Source organism: Chamaea fasciata, unplaced genomic scaffold, assembly GCF_029207755.1.
Source record: "Chamaea fasciata isolate MVZ Bird 193981 ecotype frontalis unplaced genomic scaffold, bChaFas1.0.hap1 SCAF_31, whole genome shotgun sequence".
Classification (NCBI taxonomy): domain Eukaryota; kingdom Metazoa; phylum Chordata; class Aves; order Passeriformes; family Sylviidae; genus Chamaea; species Chamaea fasciata.
In genome coordinates this window covers 938,426-960,058 of record NW_027094116.1, presented here as the reverse complement: position 1 = coordinate 960,058, position 21,633 = coordinate 938,426, and the positions used below count along the sequence as shown (strand labels likewise).

Sequence of the window (21,633 nt, the reverse complement as noted above, 5' to 3'; positions counted from 1 at the left end):
CCACTTGTCCTCCTGGTTGGTGCTTTTTATCAACTATGCTAATTTCCTAAAACCTACAAAATGTACTCACCCCTGGGCGGGGGGGGGTGAGCTTTTGTGGACATCTTTCCATAACTGCTCCCGAAGGCCTTCAAATAAAGATCCCCTTTTATATTACCTTCTCACTAAAATCATCTCGAGTTTCATTTCCAGGTTGGCAAAAAGGCAACAGTTTGTTCCACGTGAAAACTGACGTTTTAGAGTACAATATTTACAGATTCTGGTCAGAGGCTGCTGGGCCCAACCTTCACCCCGAGGCCAGGTCAGTGTGCACAAGTTCTGTTATTTCGCTGCTGAAGCTCCCCGGGGAGGTTCTAGAGAATGTTCTCATCTTACTTCCTGCCTTTGGTTTGGTACAGGCTGGAAGTGCAGCAGGAAAATTGAACAAAAAAAAAAAAAAAAAGAAGGAAGGTGCTGTCTCTCAAGTACCTGTGCAAATGTTTTTCCACAGCACCTGTCTAGCAGCAAACTGGCAAAAAAAAGCCCTCTTCTGGTGCAGTCAGTAGTTTATCACCTCAGTCATCAGGTTCTTCCTCAGAAAGCAGAAGATCTTTATCTGACAGCTGGTCTGTGTTGCTGGTGCTGGTGGCATCCTCCTCATCTTCCGAGCTCCCATCACAGGACGTGTGGAACAGCCTCATCAGTTCCCTGAACCTGTGGGACACCTGGAGAAACAAGGGAAATCCAGGGTGTCAAGTGACCTAAGAGGTGTCATGGAACTAGAATTCCATATTACGAAGTTCAGGGTGTTTTGTAACAAAAAAAAAAAATCAACACCACAACGGTGTTTCATCCAGGATTCAGTCATAAAGGAAGAGAAATGGAAGAGCACTGGGTTGTTGTTTTCTCTGGAAGAATAGTTACATTCTCCAGGTAAAATCTGGCAGTTTGGGAAGATGCAGAGACAAAAGCAGATCCTTTATACAGAAGCAGGAGGCTGAAGACCTGAGCCACTGAAACAACTCCAGTACCAAATGTGCAGCTCAAATATCAGTGGTAACCCTGCCAGAAGGACCAGGGCACATGGGATTTTTGGCACCACTAACACAGAGCAGAGTTTGGTTTGGATTTTTTTATTTGCAACTGAGATGACTTTGCATCAAATTGAAGTTTGGGAGACTGATATGACAGCACCCCCTCCCTCCCAGCCCCAGTCCCACCCCTGGAGCAGGCAGCTCTCCCACACCACCCCTCACCTCACTCGCTGTCTTGTTGCCCAGTTTCTGGGAGATGGCATGGAAGGTGTCCAGGTGGGCTCCCTTCTCCTGGCAGGTGGTGAGGATGACTCTGTCAGCCTCCCTGGGAAACAAACCTCTGTGAAAGCCTGAAACCAGTGACAGACCCGAGCACTCCCAGCCCTGTTCCCAGTTCAGCAATCCCTGAGCAAAACTCCTTCCTTTACCCCTCCTGCCACCCTCAATCCCAGGACCCATCTCTAAGCAGAACTCCTTTAGCCTGGTTTAAAGCTTTTTGAAGGAGAAAAAAAAGATTCTTTCCCAGCCCAAAGTGCTCCAATGACAGCCCAGCCAGGAGCAGCCAGTGCTGCTCACGGGGCCAAACTGAGGAACGTTCAAAGGGAGGGGGCAGAAAACGGGGATACAAAATTAAAAAGAAAGGACCCAGTAAGAGCTGGAACCAAAGAGTGAACGCAGAAAGATGCAGGAGGTCAGGCAGAGGTACCTGGTCCAGAGCACAACCTTCTCCCCAGTGGAGCTGACTTTGCTGTTCTTGGCACACACAGTGGCCTCCGTCACTCGCTGCTGCTGCTGCTCCTCCTCCCTCTGCCCCAGGGAGGCCGTGCCCGCTCTGGGCTCCGGCTGCTCAGGATGCTGATGCACCTGGAAGCAGCTGTTTGCATTTGACCTTGGCCTGCCCTGGGGAGCATCTCCAGTGCAGCCTCTGTTCTCTGTCTCCAGACTGCAGCGACCGGGGCGCCCCGAGCTGCAGCTCTCGCTCGCTGTCGGTTTGCTGCTGGTTGTGATCCAGCCCTGCTTTGCTTCAGCTCTTCCTTCCAGGGGCAAAGGTGGTCCCTCGAGTTCTCTGCCACCTCCTTCTGAAGCAAGAGCAGAGCCCCTGGGCTGCTGTGCTGAAGCAGAGTGAAGCCCCTCAGTCTGACACGGGCTCTGTGCACAGGAGGGTCGAGGTCCCAGAGTCCCTTTAGCTGCAGCAGAGAGCAGCAGGTCCCTGCTCAGCCCCAGGGAAGCCTCTGCATTCCCTCCAGGCTGCTTTAGTCCCTCTGTGCAAGGGCAGTCTTTGGTTTCTTGAGGTAGTTTTAGAGCAGCTTTTTGTAGCTGTGCCCATCTGGGGCCAGTGGCAGCGGAGTCCCTGTCCTTGGCAGCATCCACACCTGCACTGGCACCTTCTGGAACCTGGGCAGCAGCAGGGACAGGTTTTTCACAAGATCCAGGTATGCTGGAGGCCACCCTTCCTTCCAGGTGAGATCCTGGTAAAAAAGCCAACCAAGGTCAGAGAAGCTGTAAGGAAAAACTCCCGGAGGCTTCATCCCCTGACTTTTAAAGAGATTTTTATTTACAGGGCCTAAGGCTGCACTTGAGAACGGTTTGGGAGCAGCTTTGTGCTTCCACCTGCACTTTACCCATCTGTACTTCAAAGAAAAAAATCTGCAGCCCATTTTCTTCACCCCTGTGGGTTGCTACAACCAACTGCTGTGTGAAGTGATGAGGATTTAAAAAGTGCATTGCCCAGAGCAAAATTCTCCAGTGAGACAGCCACTGCTGCTCTTGGCACCCTGGTTACAAACCCGGACAGGAGACCACATTTAAACTCCTGTATTTAACTGTGTGTTGTCCCCAAGAGCAGCACAACCTGAGCCCTGGCTCCAGGGAGGAGGAAGAGATCTCCCTCAGGTTGTTTATCCTGTCATAATTGTCTTTCTCCTTGTCTGTACCCGACTGGAGGAAAAACAAGCACCAGAGATTGTTTAAAGGCAGATTAGAGAGCTGCTGTGGTAAAATGGAAACTGGAAAAGAACCAGTACCACGGACTGGGGACTGGAGCAGGATCCTGGCAAGAGAAGCTTAAATGGAACAATCATTGTGAAAAGGGCAGAATATTCTCTAGGCAGGAAAGGTCTTGTTGAAGGGAATGCTGGACAGGTATGGAGCATCCAGAGTGGAGGAACAAGAGAAAAAAAAAGTGAAAAGATGACAATTAGAAGTTCTCATTATAAATAAAAATATATTAAAAATTATAATATTTATAATATTATTATAAACAAATAAATATTAAAAACACGTGCATAAGAAAGTCCTGAGCTTCTGCTCATTTGTGTGGAGAGGATTCTACCCCTGTCTGTAGAAGACAAAATTTCACACACCTGGAGACAGAGAGTCCACTTTCCTAGAGACAGGTTTTGTTCTGCTCTGGACATCCTCTCCCTCATCTCTGCTCTCCAGGCTTTCTTCTCCAGGTTCCTTTGACATTCCAGGATCCTTCCCTTCTGGCTGGGGACTCGACTCTTGCTGAGCAAGGCTGGCAGCCAGCTCTTGAGAATCTTTGTTTTTGTAAAATTTGCTTTCACACACCTGCAAACCAACCCACAGGCACAATCACACACATGTGGTCTGTCCATCCCAACCACACCTCAGCCTTTGCTTCCCAGGTATTCCTGGCCCTCCCAAAGGCTTCACTTTGGCATTATGTTTGCTTTAGAAAGTTGAATCTTACTATTATTATTATGAACAGGCGTGGATCTTTTCGCATAGTGGCCACGCCAGCACCTTCCACTCAAAAAACTGATTCTTAACCCAAAAGCACATCAAAAATGACATCATTTAGCAGAGCAAGGAGGGGCAGTAGAAAGTGAGGAGCAGAGAGATGGGAGAAGGCCAGGCAGGTGCAGTCAGAACTCCAGACAGGGAGGCCCCCCCGGGCACCTTTGCACTGATTCCCTTCCTCACCCCATTGTTTGGCAGACACGAGGCCCAAGGATGATCACAGCAGGGACTCCACTTCCCCCTGAGCACTCCAGGCCTCTCCACTGACCTTACTACTACAATGGCTGCAGCTCCTCCTTTTGCTTTTCTTTAGCTTGAGATCGCTACTCCCTTCATGGCAGGAACATGAACATTCCTTCATCCCATCCACCCACTCGACCTCCTGGAAACAGACATACTCCAGCTGACAGACAGACAACGCTCCAGCTGACAGACAGACAACACTCCAGCTGACAGACAGACAACACTCCAGCTGACAGACATGCAGGGAACAGGGGGGACACGGGGGGGCCAGGGGGCTGCAACACCCGCAGAGAACTGAAGTGATGATGGCAAGCTAAGCACAACAGAAACGTCCCCACCCCATTTCTTCCACCTTTGTGGGGTTGTTGCCACGTCTCTCAGAAAGAGTTTATCCCCATGCATCTGCTCAGAGGGGAGAAATACAGGGGAGATGCCCCAGACCCACCTTGTCGTGGTGCTGGCCTCCAATCTCTTTCCGCTTCTTGTTTCTGGTGGCTCCATGAATCTTGGGTGGCTCGTCCTCCTCTTCTACATCTGGCAGAGACACCTCTTCAAACCCATCAAACTACAGCAAAACAAACACCAGCTGGTCTCAGGTGATCAGATTTTGTTTTCCCCAGAAAACAAAAATCCTGTTCAAAAATTTGAAGAGTTTGCTTCAGTCCACCAGCAGCTCTCCCACCCCACTTCTTCCCTCTCTCTGGATCTGCACCCTCTAATTGAGTTCCTCCAGTTCAAACATGTTTCTTATCTCTGCTTTTATCATTTCTGGTTTTAGGGAAAAGATTGCTCCACCTCATATTCCTTCTCTTCTGTCCAGTTGATCTCCTCAAAATCTCCCATGCGGCTGGCTGAGGGCCGCAGGTGATCAAAGAAAACAGAGAACTCATCCTGCAGGTGGTCATGTCCCTTCAACAGCTGCCACATCTGGGTCTTCAGCTGGAAGGTAAAAACCCAGAGAAAGTGAATCTCATTCCACATCATCTCACCGTCTTCCCTCCAAGCAAGGGGAGCACCACGGCTTGTTACAGCTCCAGCATGGAAGTTGGGGCTTGCATGGCAACAACTTCCTGGATATTCTGAGATCATTCCACACTCAGCTACCAAATTAACCGGGAAATATTCCTGCAGAATTCCAGGCAGACTCCGTAGATTACACTAAGCCTCAACTGCAAGGTGATAAAGGCACGGGGGAGGTGGGAGCACAGAGCATCAACTGTGCAGCCTCTTGGAGAGGCACTTCCAACTCCCCTTGAATCCAAGGCCAGGTTGGATAGGGCTTGGAGAAACCTGGGCTAGTGGGAGGTGTCCCTGCCCTTGGCAGGGGGTGGAATGAGATGGGCTTTAAGGCCCTTCCCAACCCAAATCATTTTGAACGAATTTGAGCTGTACCCTCAAAAGGGAGAATGTGCTGGGCCAACTCCAGTGGTCCCCAGGACAGGGAATCAGGCTGGCTGAGTGCACTCAGGCTGGGAGAAAAGGGGTCCCTGGTTACCTCTGCAATCTCCTGGGGCAGACAGTCTGCACAGCTCTGCAGGACTTTGATGATCTTTTGGTGGTGGGCAGGATTTTCAGCAAAGCAGATCTCCAGCTGCCTGAGGAACTTGCGGCTCTTTTCAAAGGCTTGCTGCTCCTCAAACTGGCCAAAAGAAAAAGATTCTCCCTCATGCTCAAGCACATATTCCTAAGCATCTCAAAATGACTTACACAAGCTGTAAAACTCCTGTCCTGGTCTTTGTTTTCCATTGTTTTGATGCCCCTCACAAAACTGGGAAGAGGCAGAGAAACACCATTCTGTATAATCAATACTCACATGAGCTATAAAGTTTGGCTTTGCACCCTAAGATAGGGAAATCCAGAAAGAATGGAACAGATTAAACCCTCTATCCTACAAAGTGGAAGGTAGATTTGGAGATCTGCTGTATGTGCACATTGTCTCTGCAGTCAGAGGTGATGCAAGTGGGAAAGGCTGATCCTCCACGGCCACGCTGAGCAGGAGATTTGCAAAGAACACCAAACTTTCCAATTCTGATCAATAAAAGCAGCAAGGTAACCAAGTGCTGTTTGCCTTTCTTGCCCCAGGAAAAACTCTTTATCCTTTCACTCCCACAAGATTTTATGTTGCTGAAAATCTGGCCCCCTCCTTTCACTCTACCTACCAGCCCACACTCCAAAGCTTGCTCTGGTAAAAGAAAGGCAGCAAAATCTGTGAGCAGCTGTGGCCAGTCGTGCAGCAGTTTCTGCAGAGTGGCATAGAGATCGACGGCCGTCCGTTTGTCTGTGTTGATCTCAAACTCGTAGATGACGCGCAGAAAGTCTTCGTACTTCCCCGGGATGTGCTGCAGGGTCTCACGAACCTGGGGGGGCAAAAGGGCTTAATAACATCCAGGAGGAAAAACGAGTTGATCACAGATTATCTCGTGTTGGAAGGGATCTTAAAGATCAGCTCGTTCCAAGCCCTTGCCATGGGCAGGGTCACTCTCCACTATCCCAGGCTGCTCCAAGCCCTGGACACCTCCAGGGATCCAGGGTGCTGCCCTGGGCACCCTGTGCCAGGGCTTCCCCACCTTCCCAGGGAGGAATTTCTCCCTAAATTCTTTTAACTGAGTAATCTTGGATCTCTTCTACTCTGAATCCACGCAGTGCTTTGCAATTTTGTCGGAAGTCTCTTCCAAAAGATCAAGCTAAACTGCTCATGAGAGAAGGGATCCCAATCCAGACTGTGAAGTTCAGGAATTCAGAACTGCACTGAGTGCAGCAGCTGAGCACTCCCAGCCCCTGACTCCTTCACTTCCAGCTCCCCCACTCAGGACAGGGGAGGGAAGAGGAAGAGCAAACGCAGGAAAACTCTCAGCTCAAGAAAGGGACAGTTTGGGAAGTGAAGAACCACATGTGGGGTGCAGGAAGAAATAACTCCACCCTAGCCAGAACCAGGAGTTCTGTGGCTCAGCTGTGTGCCAGAGAACCCCAGATCTCCCATGCTCCTGTTCCTGGGCTGCCTTACCCTGGTCAGGTAGGCCTGGGCAAAGGCCAGGTCCTTCTGCTCCCGCAGGGGATCCCTCTCCAGGATGTCCTCATCATACAACAGCAGCAGCTTGGAGGTGTCTTTGCTGGCCCGAGCCCGGCCCCGCTTGTTCCTGGTTCTGTGGGAGCTCCTGCTCTTCCCAGGGGCTTTCAGGTTTTCTCCTGTGGAAGAGCACAAGGTCAGCTGGTGGCAGAGGAACCCCACGGCTCTGCCAGGGTTGTATTCCAACAGAAAAGCAGCTTTCAGAGGCAGTGATATGTTCTGTCTGTGCTCCCTGGAAGCGTAGGAGAAATACACTTCCCATGAGTCAAGCTGGCCAAAATCCTAAATTTGCTGTTTGTTTCCACAGCATCTGACAGGAAAAAATCTCTGGGTGACCAGAGCCACGGTTCCATCCCAGCTTTTCTGGGAATTAAAAAATCCTGCATACCAGGGCAGAACAACCCTGAGAGGAACAGAGACACAACACGAGCCCCAGAGCTGGCTGTTAACTCTGCCAATTTTAGTTTATTATTCACATCACAGTTAAAATCACAGATAAATACCTGGTGTCACACAACAGGCAATGAAGTAGGGTACTAAGAAGGGTTACATCCAGATTTTTGTGGCTTCAGGAATCTGTTGATCTAATGGGCTGAGGTCCCCTCCTCCAAGTTCACTGCTCAAGTTCATTTACCACTTGCTGGACTACGTTTCATTTCCTTTTCTCCAACATGATCTTGTCAGACAAAATTCAACTTAGCAAAGATTTGACTATTTAATATTGCTCTTCTACAGGTATGAGGTATTTGCTGACACAAACCATAAATCTGTCTGCAAATTTTTGAGGCACCAAAGACCCTGCAAGAGAGCTGTGACTGGGTCCCGAGGTTGTGTTTCCAGCTGGAAAGCGCCACTTGGCTCAGACACATCTGTGAAACTAAACCCAGACAGGACCCCACTGATTTGTTTTCCCCGCAGAAAGCAGCTGTACTTCCCCACTCCCTGTGTCCAAAAAAAAAAAACCTAAAGAACTCACCTGCTGGCATCCAAAACTCCCCACAGCACTCACCTGCTGGCATCCTGTGGGCTTCCACCTGTGGGGAAGCTGCCTTGGCCATCGTGAAGGCAGATTTAGGCTCCTCTGATGTATCTCCACATGTTTCATCATCTTTCTGTAAACTCTCTATTCCTTCCCCTTCTTCCTCCTCCTCTTCTTCAGGCTCAGAGTTCTCTTCCTGGGAATTCTCTTCTTCAGAATCTCCTTCTTGGCTTAAACGTCTCTCTGTTGCAAGCCAAGTAAGTTTTTCCATTGTCTCCTTAGAAAGCAATTAATAACAAAAAATCACTTTGTCTTATTTTATTGTTTGGTTTAATATCACCCAGCAACCTCCTCACTGCATCAAGACTCCAACAGCCAATTTCATAGATCAGCACCTGCCCAACAAAAGGATTCTGTTCAGGAACAGAATTCAAACCCCTCCAGAGCTGCCTAGAATTGTATTGTGCAAAATTAAATTTCAGCATCTGCCATTCAGCAGACTAAGCCTTAAGTTAGAAGGGATTCCTTAATGATCATCTCAGCTCTTAAAGGCTTGCTGGAATTGTGACCTAGAAAGTAATTTTTACCTAAAGTACTTCTCAGAGAGCAGCCTCATTGAGGAGTCCTTGCAGCTCAGCAGAGTTTAAATCTGCATATTTGCAATATATTCCCTCAGCCTGGGCTTCAAAACCTGCCCAGGAAAACATGGTGCCCAATTTCTCTGTGACCAGCACAAGGCCAGGCTGTCACCTTCCCAGTGGGGTCGGCCCTGACTCCACAGGGTATTTCAGGATACCCACAGTTGCCTTTAAGGGTTTTAAAGTTTTGCCTTTACCTGCAGTTCTGGCACTGACAGAACAGACTCTTCTGAGGCTGATGACATCTCCTCATCCTCATCTTGTGTGAAATCATCGAAGTCATCTTCTTCCTCTTCTTCTTGCCCTTCCCTCTCTCCTGCAGCCTCGGGGCCGGCCGGTGTCCCCACAGACTGACCATCGATGCTGGACGAGTCCTCTGGTCTTCCTGGGGGGCTGCTGAACTCTGCCTCCCCCTCTGCTGGGTAAGGGAGGTCCTTTGGAGAGTCACTGCTGGCTGGTGGCCCAGCAGCCCCCCCTGCTTCCCCCTGCTGCTCCCCCTGGGGAGGGGAGGGCAGAGCTGGCGGCTCCTCCTCTCCCTTCTCCTCGCAGGGAACGGGCTCCTTCTTGGGGTCATCCCCACAGGAACACGCAGCCTCCATGTTCAGCTCCTGGCCAAGGCCCAGCATGAACTCCTCCTTCCCTTCAGCACATAAAAGATCACTCTTCTGTGCCAGGCTGGCTTCTTTGGGAGCATCACTTGGACCTTCGGACTCGATTTTCACCGATTCATCGGGGTCTTCTAAATGAGGCAAGAGGTCCACGGCCAACGGCTCTGACGCGTTCCCATCTCCCTGTCCCACTGCCCAGCTGCAGCAGTCACCCTTGTTGCCCTTGTCCTGAGTGCCCTCCTGGGAAGTGGCAGGGTTTGTCCCACACTCCTCCTTGGGGGACACGGTGGAGCAGGGAACGAAGAGCTCCGGGGGCTCTGCCTTGGGCTCCGCTGCGGGAAAGGCAGCGGGAGCGGGGACCAGGGTCAGCTGCTCCTCCCCTTCACCCACAGCAGGGGCAGACAGACCAACAGGGTTGGGAGAGACAATCAGTGATGGGATGGAGGAGGTCACCAGGGGCTGATTTAATGGACATGGGAACGTGGATGGATTCACCAGCAGGGTTGTGACCGGAATGGCCTGAGTGCCTCGGCCCACCGCCGTGTTGAGGGGCTGGATCATGTTGCAGCCATTGCCAATGTTAACCACCTTCACTGTGGTGGCAGGGACAGTCAGGATGACAGGGGAGGGCTGGATCAGAGGGGGAGGTTTTATCAGCGGGGCAGATCTTGTCCCTTTTTTCCTCTGGTAGCTCTTACGTGCACAAGGTTTGCGCGCTTTCGTCCCAGCCAAGGGCGGCAGCATCAGCTTGGGCTGGAAAGTCACCGGCTCCGAGGACACCAGAGCTGGGGGGACAGCAGCTGGGAAGGTTTGTCTGGAGTCTGGACGGGCAGTGGGAAGCACGTTCTGGAATTCCAAGCCATCCCCACCTCCCACCACTGCGGGAACGTTCAGGGGCTGCACCCCCGGCACGACCTGTGCCGCCTGAATGGGCCAAGGGACCTGGACCTGGACCTTGCTGGGGGGAGCCTCTGACTGGGAGAGCTTCACAGCCTTCTGGATGCTGACAGGGCTGGAGCTGGGCTGCAGAGACAGACTGGGGCGGATCAGGACGGGCTTCAGAGCTGATGACTTCTGCCTCCTCCAGGGCCTCCTGGAGAACCGGTTGCCCAAAGGCTTCAGGGTCAGCACGAGCCCCTTGGGCATCAGCAGAGGGTATTTGTCATCACATTCCCTGTCTGAAGTTTCCTTTTGTGTCCCCAAAAAGGTAGATTCTGCATCAGGTGAAGCCGGTGTCTCCTTGGCATCTTCTGCCAGCTGCTTCAACTCCCCCTGGATGGAGGGCAAGCTTGCCTGAAGGGAACAAGAATTCATTGGAGTTTGTTATTTATAGGCTAGTCCTGTATTCCTGCCTTCACACAGCAGCACAGAAGGCAACAGACAGCAACCTGCTTCTACAAGCAGGTTTTATTTCCTTTATACTGCTGCATATTACTCAGCAGCACTTTAAATTCATGAGTGGCACTGCAAAGCCTTTAGGAGACTCGGAGATCCTGAGAAAACCAAGACTGAACTCCTTTATTAAAGGCTGCTTTAGTAAACACAAGATTTTGTGGGAAGGAAACGTCCCCGTGTAACAGGGGCTGATCAAGAGGACTGTATTTTATGGCCCCTGAGTCCAGCTGTTCCCTCGGGCACAGTCCCCCCGACTGACTCACAGGCGTGGTCTCTGTGCCTCCATGAAAAAGCCCACAAGGAAAACCCACAGGAAACCCAAGTAAAACCCACCAGAAATGAACCAAACAACGACTCCTTCTCCCCCCAGCCTTGGGTGGAAAAATCCCCGGGGGATTTCTGCAGAGCAGCAGAAAATACCTTTAACCAGAAGGGCAGGCGATGCTCCTCCCTCTCCACGGGTGCCTTCCACTCGTGGGGCTGGATTTCCTCACAGCACTTCACCAGCACAGGCAGCTGCTTTGTCTTTTTGTAGTACTGTGGGGACAGGGGACAAAGCCAGACAAGGTGACTCTGGTCAGCTCACCTGTGCCCAGGTACTGCTGGGATGAAGGAGGACTGGGCTCTGTGAAAGTGTTCATGTGAACAAAGCAATTCTTTAATAAGGTTCTACCCGCAGAAACATTAAAAATCAATAGCCAAGGCAGAACAGGAGCTCACTGCCATGCTGCCTGCTCTCACAGAGGTTCAGGCAGATGTGCAGGTGTTGTTTTATGTTTTTGGTTCTTACTCTCTCCTCAGCAGTTCCCAGTAGCTCATGGGACAGGATTATTGCCCAGCTGGCTGCAAACAGCATTTTCCTTTAAGTCTTGCTACTCAAAAGGTCACTTGTATGAATTTCTGTCAGGATTACTGAGTTGTACCAGGACTGTCTGGGCTCTAGAGATTCAAAACAGCAATCTAAGCACGTGCCAAGTCCAGGGGCTAAGGTAAATAAAAGGATAAATCCTCCCTGCTAACAAAAAGATGACATTTTATTGTAAGGAAGTGTCAGCACGAAGAGGCCCTCGGGACACAGAGCAGCTCTGCCCTGCTGGAACAAACCCCAGAAGGTGCCCCTTACCCTGATGATGTTGTCAGGGGCTCGGTTCATGTTGAGGTTCTTGATCCTCACTGTCAGCTGGTGGGCAGTTTTGGTGGGCAGGAGATATTTGCTGATCAAAGGCTTCGGAAACTCCGTCCCTTCAAAATGTTTCAGCCCTAAAGCCAACAAGCTGGACAGGGAAAGAGGGAGGGGAGGAGATAAGAAACCTCTCAGGGAGCTGCTGGGATGCGGTGCAGTTCTCTCCAAGGACTGCACCCCAGGAATTCTCCTTAACAAACAAATGCCACCTCCACACATTTTGTGCAACAATTGAAGCACCTACTTGTCCTCTGCCTTGGTGAAGATGATCTTGTCCTGGTGAGAGTTTGCTCTCAGGGAACAAATAGGCAGCAGCTCTGGGTACATAAAGACTTTCCTTGTCGCCAAAATCCAGGCCACTTGCTTTGGCAGACACGAGACTTCATTTGCTGGGAAAAGAAGTAACAGGTAAGGACAGTTGTGTATGTGGATGAATGTTTTTCACCACTCACTTCTTGAAAACACTGTTTCTTTTACTCCTTTCACCGCAAAAAACAGACTTTCTTCCTGTTTTTAGAATTTCCAGATTCCCTTGTTTCTCCCCCTAAGTTTACATCAGCAAAAGGTAAAATTCTTTCCCCCCCACCAACTTTTCTTTTGCTCTGTAGCAAAGCAAAGGCCAAGTGGCCACTCTGAGCCCCCTAGAGCATCGGGCACAGCCCAGGGGGGGACACGGGCCCAGGGGAGGGGGGACACGGGCCCGGGGAGGGGGGACACGGGCCCAGGGGAGGGGGGACACGGGCCCAGGGGAGGGGGGACACGGGCCCAGGGTCCCTCCCCAGGGGCAGCAGCTGCAGCTGTTCCTGTGGCTGCTCCACCATCCAAGGGCTGGAAGGAGCCAGAGCCTGGGGCTGAGCTGGGAGGGAACTGGTCTGACTGGGAGCAGCTGGGAGGGTGGGGGGTCCACCCTGTTGGGTCACTGTGAATGGGGCCTGAGTCCCTGCAGTGACAATCTGGGGGACCCCAGGGCTGCTCCAGGAGGGTCAAACTGGGAATTCCCCCTTAACACATGGAAAAACTCTCCCTGCCAATGCTTTCCCCACCCCGCCCCCCCTCACTCACCATTCTTCTTCACAGCTTTCCGAGGGCTCCAGTCCACTGGGACCTGGGCATGGAAGTCCTCGATGAGCTGCAGGGCCCCCTGTAAGTTGCAGGGCTGGAACATGGTCTGGAACTTGGGGTTGAGGGGCACCCGGAGCAGGGTGGAGCTGTGGGCAAAGCTCCCGAGCTCGCTCTGCAAAGTCAGGCACAGAAACACATCAGAGAGAGCCCTTCAAGTGCAAGGCAGAGGACAAACAGACACAATGCAAAAAAAACTGCCTTAAAAGTCTTAATTTGGGGCATTACAAATCCAGGGACAGAGGATTTGCTGTGAGGGTGGGGAGGCCCTGGCACAGGGTGCCCAGAGAACTGTGGATTGCCCATCCCTGGAAGTGTCCCAGGCCAGCTTGGATGGGGCTTGGAGCAGCCTGGGAGAGTGGAAGGTGTCCCTGCCCGTGGCAGGGGGGGCACTGAGTGACCCTTAAGGTCCCTGCCCACCCAAACCATTCTGACATTCCATGACTTTTCTTCTTTTAATCCCTGCCCTTTCCAGAACCTGAGTTCTCAGTTTAATGGGATCCATTAAATAAATGAATCTCTTTAAGTATGCCCAGGGATCAGCAATCGTTTGAATTCATGGATCACTGATTTCAGGCATTCCTTACCAAAAACATCTGGGTGGTGCTGGCTTCTGAACTTAGATCAGGGTTGAAACTTGCTAGGAGATGGATTTGAGTCAGAAGCTGAACATGCTTGAGGAATAAAATCAGACAAATTGTTTATTTCAGTTTATCAGAAATCCAAGAAACTGGAAAGCGCAAACCCAAAAGCACAAGAAACATCTCCTGAGCACAGCAAAAATCTCTGCAAATAAAAATCTGGTAAGCAATAGAAAACTGAGGGGAAACTTTAATATCCACTGGCAGAAAGTTTATTACACAAACTTTGAATACAACATCTGTTGAAGTCTCGGGCAGTTTCCCAGTTTTTGTGCCAAAGTCTCATACTGACCAACAGAGAAACTGTTTTTTTTTCTATATAAATACATAACTGTTTCTTCAGCAACAATGATTTCAGCTCTCAGAACTGCCCATTTCTGAATTTCTACAGAGTTTTGTGTGGTGGAAGGAGGGGGAAAAAAAAAAAAAGAATCCAAACTAGATCAAGAATAATATTCTTAGACAGTAATAAAGAAGTTGGTGAAAACAGAGTTTTGACAGACTGCAGCCAGCCAAGGCAACATCTCACATGAGAAGAGATGCCAAGAAATGAGCTCCACTCAGTTCCAACTGTCTTTCCATGTGAAATCAGGCATGTGAACATCACCTAATAAAGCTCCAGTTCACATGGAGCTTTTCCAATCAATTCCTTGAGGGAAGCAAAGCCCTGCTGTGCCCTTGGCTTTCCCTGCCCCTCGCTGTGCACAGCAAACGCTCCTTAGATCAGACCATCTCTAACATTGATTACCTGCTGCATTTGCTGCTGGAGCCTCTTCCTTTGTGCACTGTCCAGAACAAGGCTCTGGAGGGGCTTCTCATTTGGGGGTTTTGATTTTTCAGTCTCTTGGGATGCTTTGATTGAGGACTTTCTCATTCTCAGCTGCTCCAGTTGTTCCTTCACTGTCCGGTGCTGCTTGTTCAGCAAATTGGCCAGAGGCTCCTCAAATCTGTTGGAAACCAGGCAGAGCAGAATGTAATAAATGTATGATTTACTAATGATTAGTGTTTACTTAGAACATTTTACTCTGTGTCTGGTTTGCACAGTTCAGGGATGGCCATCCCCATAGTGCTCAACAATAACTCCAGCTTGAAAAACCAGAGTTATTTACACATAAAAGTCTTTTAGTGCACCCCAGCCCTGCTGTAGTTTTGGGACAGAATGCTGCAGCTGCTTATTCCAGGGACACTTAAAAGCCTTTTCCACCCTTCCCAACCATCTGTGCCCTACTCACGTGTTCAGGTGCTCTTCCCAGCACTCAGCATCTAAACCAATCCAGAATGTATCACCTAATCCTTCATTTTTACCATCAGCAAGGGCTGAACCCAAGGCATTGCCAGTGGCATTTTATCACCTGGAAGGCCTCCAGAAAAGACCTCACACTGCCTCAAATCCTGCTACTTTGTTAAAAAATGAATTAATTATTACCCACCCTTATGCTGAGAACTCTACCAGAGACCCTACAGTAAGAGCTACTCCTGTAGCAGAAAAGAGGATGCACATGTCACTATCCTTTCAGAAACAGTTCCAACTTCACTCATTATTTCATTCTATTTATTTTACCTACACCAGTTAATACCCTAATTTCTGCTGGTGATCAGCTTCCCTTCTGTGACAGGCCTGAGGTCAGTTATAGAATTGTTCCATGATGCTCCTAATGCAAGGTATCATAAAAACAAAAATAAATCCAGCAAATAGGGTTTTTTTTGCCTTTAAGAATCCTGTATACAGATAAAACCAGGGAAGAAACAACTGGGAGGAGTGCCCACCAAAGAAAAATTAGTGAAACCACCCATTATCAAAGCCAAAAGCACACAAACAACAGAGAGCATAAAGGTGCCTGGATTTCAGTTTGTAGCTGGTTTTAGAGCTGCTGCACTCCCCTCTGGCACTGCTCAGCCCAGAGAGAGCATCCAGAGACTCCAGCCTTCACTTTAGCTCCTTTCCCAAACAGACACAGCTTCATCTTGAGCTGATCTGCCCCATAAACAAGGAGACACCACTCATCCTACTGCTCCTCTTTAGCCAGAGTCTGTAGCTGCTGAAACCCAGTGGAATTTTTAGCTAGAGAGAAATCACAGAATCATGGAATGGTTTGGGTTGGAGGGATCTTAAAGATCATCTCATTCCAACCCTGCCATGGGCAGGGACACCTCCCAGCGTGCTCCAAGCCCTGTCCAACCTAGCTGTGGACATTTTCAGGGATGGAGCTGTTTCAGTTCCTTTCCTCTTCCAGCTGCTGCTATGTATAAACCTAAAAATGACAATCCAATGTCCAGATTTCACAGATGTGTCCTTCCTAGGCCTCAGCTATCTCAGGCAGCCATTTTCCTTGGAAAAGCCAACACACATCCAAGCTGTTAAATTAAAAGAGAAGGTGACACACTTGGACAAAACAGCTCCTCAAGCATCTCCTGCCATCAGAACAATGTCAGGGCAGCAAGGGAACCTTGCCCTCCCCTTAGCAATGAAAAGGGAAAGAAAATTATCATTTTCTGCAATGATGTTGCATCACTACAGCCATCAGCACAGTGCAGAGCACAAACATGAGCACTGGCTGCCACTGAGGTAGGACAATCTTTGCACAGGTGTTGGAGAGCTTTGACCCCACACACAGCAGATCCAGGGTCTCTGCCCATTTCCTGGAAGAACCACCCAACCTGGGCCACCTTCTGCTCCACTGAGCAGTGCCAGTGACAATTTTACGTGGACAGATCATGAGAGGACAAGGGAATGGTTTTAAATTAGAAGATGAGAGATTTAGATTAGATTTTGGGCAGAAATTCTTCCCTGTGAGGGTGGGCAGGCCCTGGCACAGGTTCCCAGAGAAGCTGTGGCTGCCCCTGGATCCCTGGAAGTGTCCAAGGCCAGGTTGGACAGAGCTTGGAGCAGCCTGGGATAGTGGAAGGTGTCCTTGCCCATGGCAGGGGTGGAATGGGATGAGCTTTAAGTTCCCTTCCAACTCAAACCATTCCATGATTCTCTATGGAGCACAGAGGTTGAAGAAGCAGGAACAGAATTCCCCACTGCAGCCTTGTTGGGGCACACTCACATATCTCTGTTTTCAGCTGAGATACAGAACAGCATCAACCTTAGTGCAGGCACTCTTGCTCTGTCACTTTTTTCACTGGTTTTAATTTTCAGCTGCATCACAATCAGTAAAGCCAATGGTGGCAAACAGAAGAAAAAGGATCAATTTAATTGTCCAATCCCATGAAGAAAAATGGCTCAGAGCTTTCAGAACAGTGGCCTGAGCTGTTAAGACACTCTCTGTCTTTGGCGGCTTTTCCTCAGAAGAGATCAGGACCATAAAAAACGCTCCTACCTGAGGGCCTGTGGGGTGTTAAAATTTGGCCGAGACTCTGTAACAACATCTTCATCTTCTGGCCCTTCATCTTCCATGTTGGAGAAGCCCATCTCGTCCTGGAACTGGCAGCAAACACGGAGCAAATCAGGAGGAGAAAGCTCAAGGAATGAATTTACCTTTGGCTAATTAAGCTCATGATGATCTTCTCAGCACACACCTTCACTACAGGAAATCCCTGCAGATATTCCTTCCTAAGGCTAAAAACAACCCAGTTATGGCAAAGCCCTTGGCACACACCCAGCACTGAGCGTTCCCCAGAGCCACCCCTTCAGATCCCATGTCACATCTGACAGCTCTATTCTTCAGTGCTGTACACTCAGTTTATCACTTACTGTCTCAAACAGCTCCTCCATCAGTTCATTCACTTCCTTTTCTGCAAGTGAAATTAAAAAGAATGATGAAGGTTCCTTTTCCAAGAAACACTCAGCAATCCTGTCACAATATCAACTCAGTTAAGGAATTTCCCTCACAAAGGGAAATCCTCTTCTTGCAAACAAAGGACCAAAAAAAGAAAGGCCCTGATAATTCCTTTTTTTAATGCTGGGCCCAAAAAAAAACTTGACCTGAGACTGTTTGGATTCTAAAATATCACATAAAACTCATTTTCATGATTAAATTTAAAGTTATGTTAATCTGCAGTAAGTCCTAAAGCAAGTGTGGCTTGTTGCAAAGATGGAAAGTGACATGTCTGTAAAACTAAGCTGAAGACTGTGAGAAAATTTAATCAAATTCAATCACAAGGCAAGCGTTCAAGTCTGAACTGCCTGATGCTTTCAGGATGCATTATCACCTAATTTCAGGTTGTATTGTCACCTAAATATTTTTCTTCAGCCTGTGCTGCACCTGAGCACAGCAGCTCTGCCCAGATCCTTCCATGTATTCCCAGAGAGCCAAAAGCTGGTCCAACCAGCATGCAGATCTTTACTTAATATCCTACACTGCAAAAATCCTTTTCCCAGTGAATTACTACTGCCAGCAGGAAAGGAGGGGGAATTCCTGAGGAACTTACTTGTGATTCTCACAGCACGGTCATTCCTGAAGTCTTCTGTGTCTGGTTCATCCAGATCTTCCAGGAAGTTGTACTCGGGGTCATCATCATCATCAGCTTCATCTACAAAGCAGCAGGTTTTGAACTGTCATTACCCCGCCCCAGCACCAAGCAGCTGCCAAGAGCAGCAGCTCTTTGTTCACTGCCTGACCTGTGGCAAAGAGGGCTGGAATTACTGCTGGAAATGAACTGTGCTTCTTTTATGGGAGCAATAGCAAACCCATCCTCCTTTTGAACTGAGCTGCTAGGACCCCGACCTACAACCATCCCCACTGTGAAAAGCTGGCTTGATACACTGGGATCTGAGTTTCAGCTAAATTTAGAAAGAGTCAAGTAGTGTAATTTCAGTTTTCTGTTTTATATTCTATTTGCACCACTGTAAGCAACCAGTAAATACAGGGGAAAAAAAGGAAGCTGGGCCCTAGAGCTTGTTCCTGTTTCTTCTCAAAAAGAAAAGAACTGTTTCGACCCCAAAAAACTGTGCCCCAAACAAGTACAACACACTGGGATTCAGGTGGATCAACGGTGAGCATCAGGGGTTAAATCCACCACTTCCCTTTGTGGTTGCCAGTTCCTGTGTGCTGGTGAGTAAATATTTACAAGTGAGACACCTGAAGTGCAAAAACTCTCACAAAGGGCCATGGGGAAGATGAGGAAAGCTGATTGCAAGACTCACGCACGGGGTTGAAAAATTAAAGGTTAGAGACAAGAATATCATGTATAAATAAAAAACAAAGCTTCAGGCTTTCAACATACAATCATGGAATGGTTTGGGTGGGAAGGAACCATGGAACACAAACCCTGTGAGGAATGACTGAGGGAGCTGGGGCTGTTTAGCCTGGAGAGGAGACCCAGAGCTGACTTGATCACTCTCTACAGCTTCCTGAAAGGTGGCTGTGGTCAGGTGAGGGTTGGTCTCTTTCACCAGGCAGCAACTGACAGAATGAAAGGACAGCCTCTAGCTGCACCAAGGGAAATAGAGATTGCATAGTAGGAAAACGTTTTTAAAGGAAAGAGGGATAAAGTACTGGAATGGTCTGCCCAGGGAAGTGGAGTCACCATCCCTGGATGTGGCACTCGGTGCCACGGTTCAGGTGAGATGTTAGGGCATGGCCTGGACTCAATGATCTTGAAGGTCTCTTCCAACCTAGAGACTCTGTGATTCTGTAATGATCACCCAGTTATTCTCCCTGCCATGGCAGGGACACCTTCCACTGTCCCAGGCTGCTCCAACCTCTGTCCAACCTGGCCTTGGACACATCCAGGGATCCAAGAGCAGTCACAGCTTCTCTGGGCAGCCTGTGCCAGGGCCTCCCCACCCTCCCAGGGAGGAATTTCTTCCAAATACCTCATCTAAACCTCCTCCCTGTCATTATGAAGCCACTCTCCCTCATCATGTCGCTCTATCCCTTGGAAATTGTCTCTCCCCGTGTTCCTTGTAGTTCATCAGGTCCTGGAAGGACACCCCAAAGCCTTCTCTTCTCCAGGCTCAACATTCCCAATACCCTCAGCCTTTCCTCCCCGCAGAGCTGCTCCATCTCTCTGATCATCCCGGCTCCTCCTCTGGACTGACTCCAGCAGCTCCGGATCCTTCCTGCACTGGGCCCCAGGGCTGGAGGCAGCTCTGCAGGTGGGGTTCTCACCTGAGCAGGGCAGAGGGGCAGAATTCCCCCCCTTTCCCACACTGGGGGACCAGCCCAGGGCTCAGGGAAGGCTCTGAGCTCATGTGCAGCCTCCCAAGTCCTTCTCCCAGGGTCGCTCCTGCTCATCCCCAGCCTGGCTCTACCTGCCAGCTGCAACACCAGCACCTGGCCAGCTTAAACCACAGAACCCCCAGCTCCAGCGACCTCCACATCTGCCAGGTACCTTCGTTCTCCACGTCATCGTTCATGAGCCCCCCGAGCCACCTCTTCCACTCCTCGTCGTCGGCCGTGTTGGGGTCGTACATGTCGGGGGTGATGTCGGGCGCGCGCAGCTCGGCCTCCAGCTGCCCCAGGGGAACGTCCTTCAGCGGCCGCTTGGAGCGCGTCCTGAAGGCGATCAGGCTGTCCTCCAGGGGCTGCAGGGACAAACAAGGCCTTCCTGGCATTTTCAGCCCGGCCAAGCAAAGCCCAACCCCAAAAATATTCGATTCCTGCAGCCGAGAACTGTTTATTTCCGTAGGCTGAGGAAGCTGAGCTTTCACTACTCTCCACATCAAGCTGCTGCTCTTAATAAATACACATATGACTATATTATTGCTCATTTGTCAGCTCTTATCTGCAACCCAGGAAGCAGTTTCCACTAGCAATACTTGATTCTTTCATTCATGTTTTACTCTGACATTAATCTACAGCAGCAGCCGAGCTCTGTCTCCGCACCTCAGCCCTGCTCAGGAACACAGAGCAGTAAAGCTTTTCCCAGTATTAAAACGGGACACTGGGTCTCTTGAGAACCAAATTCCTCAGCTGTTAACTGTAAAAATTGTGCCTGCAAAACATAACTAAGCCAACAGGATAATTTTCAAAAGGAAAACTATTTTCATTAGTTATGTAAATGCTACGGAGTTACATTTAACAGCTGAAACAACAGCAGCGAGAGACTTACGAGCATTAACAGTGTCATTACCAGAAACTAAAAGTCTGTGTCACTAGTAATATTTTTAGCAGCTGCCTCTGAATGCCCTGCACACTATGGAGATTCAATTTCACAGAATCAAAGACCCCAAAGACCTGCCATGGGCAGGGACACCTTCCACCAGCTCAGGCTGTTCAGAGCTCCACTGATTGTTTGAAGTAAGAGGAGGAGAACAGAATGCAATAAAAGGAGGAGCAGAGAACACCAGAAAGTCCCAGAAAAAACCCAGAAAGTCCCCTCCTCTCTAATAAATTTTAACCAACAAGCCCAGCACCGTACCTGGTAGGAGTCCATGCAGACAGGGCTCGAGGCCAGCTCTTCATCCACGGCGTGCAGCTTCTCCATGAAGGTGCTGTCTTTGGTTTGCTTGGGTTTGGGAGGTGGTGGGGGTCCCATGGGAACCACTTCAGCACTGATGTGTCTAACAGGTGTTGTGACCTTCTCCATCTAATTAAAAAGGCCTTTGTGTTAAAGGGTTTTATTCAGAACAGGAATTTCCAAGGACAGAGTAAATCTCTTTTTCTGCTCAACCACAAAGGGGAGAAATGCTTCACAGAAGGACACGGATTTTTCCTATTACACTCACTTTGGTTTTCAGAAAGTACAAAGAAATACGAAGATTTGCTGGAAAGGAGACATTTGGAAGATCTGAGTATCAGTTTCAACATCACCAGAGCTGATAAACCCGAACATCAATTACTGTGGCAGAATCCTCCCAGAAACAAACTCATGATGAGTAGAATGTGGAAATATCAGTATAATATTGCTGGGTTTGATCCCAGTGTCAGTTCCCAGGGGCTTTCTGATTCTTGTTTGCTGATCCTTGGCCTATATCACACTGCACCACTCACTCTGACTGTGCACAGTCACACAAACACCTTTATGCTTTTACCAAATTCACTTTCTGCTCCTAAGCCAAGCATAGGAAGCCGTTCTCCTCCACTCCTCAGAAATG

At 49.4% G+C, this 21,633-nt stretch overlaps 1 protein-coding gene across 3 annotated transcripts in view; it reads right to left on the bottom strand.

The window, feature by feature from the left end:
- Positions 1–267: 267 nt before the first annotated feature.
- LOC136303103 (GON-4-like protein) overlaps positions 268–21,633 on the bottom strand; it is a 27,712-nt gene continuing 6,346 nt past the window's right edge. For 2 of the 3 annotated variants that reach the window (XM_066206716.1, XM_066206714.1), the window contains exons 9-31: positions 20,958–21,125; positions 19,929–20,121; positions 18,024–18,125; positions 17,347–17,387; positions 16,973–17,076; positions 14,398–14,596; positions 13,596–13,682; positions 12,952–13,123; positions 12,134–12,278; positions 11,830–11,980; positions 11,127–11,243; positions 8,901–10,604; positions 8,096–8,342; positions 7,024–7,205; positions 6,179–6,376; positions 5,515–5,658; positions 4,815–4,958; positions 4,465–4,584; positions 4,045–4,158; positions 3,377–3,584; positions 1,720–2,482; positions 1,236–1,338; positions 268–704 (exon numbers count right to left, since the gene is read on the bottom strand). In XM_066206716.1, the coding sequence (XP_066062813.1) occupies positions 555–704; positions 1,236–1,338; positions 1,720–2,482; positions 3,377–3,584; positions 4,045–4,158; positions 4,465–4,584; positions 4,815–4,958; positions 5,515–5,658; positions 6,179–6,376; positions 7,024–7,205; positions 8,096–8,342; positions 8,901–10,604; positions 11,127–11,243; positions 11,830–11,980; positions 12,134–12,278; positions 12,952–13,123; positions 13,596–13,682; positions 14,398–14,596; positions 16,973–17,076; positions 17,347–17,387; positions 18,024–18,125; positions 19,929–20,121; positions 20,958–21,125 (5,556 nt within the window). In that variant the 3' untranslated portion in view covers positions 268–554. The remainder of the gene's footprint in view (positions 705–1,235; positions 1,339–1,719; positions 2,483–3,376; positions 3,585–4,044; positions 4,159–4,464; positions 4,585–4,814; positions 4,959–5,514; positions 5,659–6,178; positions 6,377–7,023; positions 7,206–8,095; positions 8,343–8,900; positions 10,605–11,126; positions 11,244–11,829; positions 11,981–12,133; positions 12,279–12,951; positions 13,124–13,595; positions 13,683–14,397; positions 14,597–16,972; positions 17,077–17,346; positions 17,388–18,023; positions 18,126–19,928; positions 20,122–20,957; positions 21,126–21,633) is intronic. The other variant, XM_066206715.1, reaches the window with a different exon arrangement.